A 2500-nucleotide genomic window follows, 5' to 3' on the forward strand; every position below is an offset into this window, starting at 1 on the left:
GCTCATCTTTATCTAATAATTCGCCATCCTTCTCAATGACTTACCTTTCTCACAGCCAACACCTGTTGCTTTAACAATCTTAACCAAGAGTCTCTTGCCATTAAGGCCTGGAATTCCTAAAGACTGCCCTGTGGTTGATGACTGAAGAGCCTGTAAAACACATCCCCGTGTTAAATTGTGCATAAATAATTGCTTAATATTCGAGCTAAATAGACTGTCAATATGAAATACTGGCATATTCATTCATTTATCTTTGTTGTTAAATTCATCAGTCATTAAAAAAACAATCTAACATTTTTGATGATAAAATAATAAAATGCCTGTTAACTAATCAGATAATTGACCAAGCTACAAAAAAACATCCTGAGAAAAGATATATCATCAAATGTTAGTACATACTGAATAAGAGATATAAAAGAGATATATACAAAACAAAGAATCTTAATAAATTGTCGATAATTGTCATTTATCCACCCAAAACATGAAAATGAGGACAATACAAACAAACAGTCTTAGGTATGCTGTAAATGCTACTAGACACCTTTATAATATCCAAACTGTTACAAAAAATATACACATTTTAAGAAAATAACATTAGAGAATATAGCTCTATGAATACTCATGTTCTCTTTACCACTGGTAATTAACCCACAGAAGAATAAAGAATCAGATTGCTTTAGACATTAGTACATAGCTGTCAGTCTGAATGACCTCCCATGTCTGAGGAAATGCACCTGCCTATATAACAAAGGACTCAAGATACAAAAAACACAGATATCATATACATAAAAAAAATTAAGAACATAAGAGGATGCAGAAAGAAAGGACATAGGACTGAAGAGCATAGGACTGAAGAGTTACAATAAGTAAGGAAGGAGGAAGGGTGGGAGGATGGGAAGGAGCGAAGGAGAGAGAGGAGGAGGAGGAGGAGGAGGAGGAGGAGGAGGAGGAGGAGGAGGAGGAGGAGGAGGGAGAAGGAGGAGGAGGAGGAGGAGGAGGAGGAGGAGGAGCAGCAGCAGAAGGAGGAGGAGGAGCAAGACGAGGAGGAAAAGGAGGAGGAGGAGGAAGAGGGGGAGGATAAGGAGGAGAAGGAGGAGGGGAGGAGAAGGAAGAGGGGGAGGAGAAGGAGGAGGAGGGGAAGGAGGAGGGGAGGGAGGAGGGAGGAGGAGGAGGAGGAGGAGGAGGGAGGGGAGGGAGGGAGGGAGGAGGGAGGGAGGGAGGGAGGGAGGGAGGGAGAGAGGGAGGGAGGGAGGGACAGACGGACAGAGGGAGGGAGAGAGGGAGGAAGAGGAAGGAAGGGAGGGAGGAGAGAGGAGAGGGAGAGAGGGAGGGAGGGAGGAGGGAGGAGGGAGGGAGGGAGGAGGGAGGGAGGGAGGAGGGAGGGAGGGAGGGAGGGAGGGAGGAAGGGAGGAGGAGGAGGGAGGGGGGGGAGAGGGAGGAAGGGAGGAAGAGGAGGGAGGGAGGGAGGGAGGGAGGGAAAGAGAGGGAGGAAGAAGGAGGGAGGGAGAAAGAGGGAAGGAGAAGGAGGAAGAAGGAGGGAGAAGGAGAGGGAGGGAAGGAGGGAGAGAAGGAGGAGGAAGGATGGAAGGAAGGAAGGAAGGAGGAAGGAAGGAAGGAGGGAAGGAAGGAAGGAGTAAAGAAGGAAGGAAGGAGTAAAGAAGGAAGGAAGGAGTAAAGAAGGAAGGAAGGAGTAAAGAAGGAAGGAAGGAGTAAAGAAGGAAGGAAGGGAAGGAAGGAAGGAAGGAAGGAAGGAAGGAAGGAAGGAAGGAAGGAAGGAAGGAAGGAAGGAAGGAAGGGAAGGGAAGGGAAGGAGTGAAGGAGAAGAGAAAGAGAGGAGGGGAAGGAGAGAGAGAGAGGGAAAGAGGAATGAGGGACAATGAAGGATAGAAGGAATGAAGGAAGAACAGAAAAGCAAAGAAAGGGGGCAAGAAAGAGAAAAGAAAGAGAGAGAGAGAGAGAGAGAGAGAGAGAGAGAGAGAGAGAGAGAGAGAGAGAGAGAGAGAGAGAGAGAGAGAGAGAGAGAGAGAGAGAGAGAGAGAGAGAGAGAGAGAGAGAGAGAGAGAGAGAGAGAGAGAGAGAGAGAGAGAGAGAGAGAGAGAGAGAGAGAGAGAGAGAGAGAGAGAGAGAGAGAGAGAGAGAGAGAGAGAGAGAGAGAGAGAGAGAGAGAGAGAGAGAGAGAGAGAGAGAGAGAGAGAGATGAAAAAGCAAAATAAAGAAACAGAAGGAGAGATAGATAGATAGATAGAGAGAGAGAGAGTCCCAGAGCCAGAGAGAGAGAGAGAAAGAGAGACCGACAGAGAGCGAAGGCGAGAGCGAAAAACAGAGATAGAGAAAGAAAACGAAAAAAAAAACAGATTTAAAAACACACGCAAATAGACAGAGATAGAGAAAGAAAACGAAAAAAAACATAGATTTAAAAACACACGTAGATAGATAGAAATTTAAAAAAAAGAAACGATATTAATCAGAATATAAACATCGATCTAACGCACAGAAACAG

The 2500-nt window shown here is 45.6% G+C and overlaps 1 protein-coding gene across 1 annotated transcript in view; it reads right to left on the reverse strand.

Moving 5' to 3' along the window:
- LOC138867548 (C2 domain-containing protein 2-like) overlaps positions 1 to 252 on the reverse strand; it is a gene marked incomplete at its 3' end in the record, with an annotated part of 2616 nt that extends 2364 nt beyond the window's left edge. The window contains 1 exon segment of the mRNA XM_070143485.1: positions 45 to 252. Coding sequence (XP_069999586.1) covers positions 45 to 243 — 199 coding nt within the window.
- Positions 253 to 2500: the final 2248 nt, after the last annotated feature.

The sequence above is a fragment of the Penaeus vannamei genome, chromosome 30 (genome assembly GCF_042767895.1).
Source record: "Penaeus vannamei isolate JL-2024 chromosome 30, ASM4276789v1, whole genome shotgun sequence".
Classification (NCBI taxonomy): Eukaryota; Metazoa; Arthropoda; class Malacostraca; order Decapoda; family Penaeidae; genus Penaeus; species Penaeus vannamei.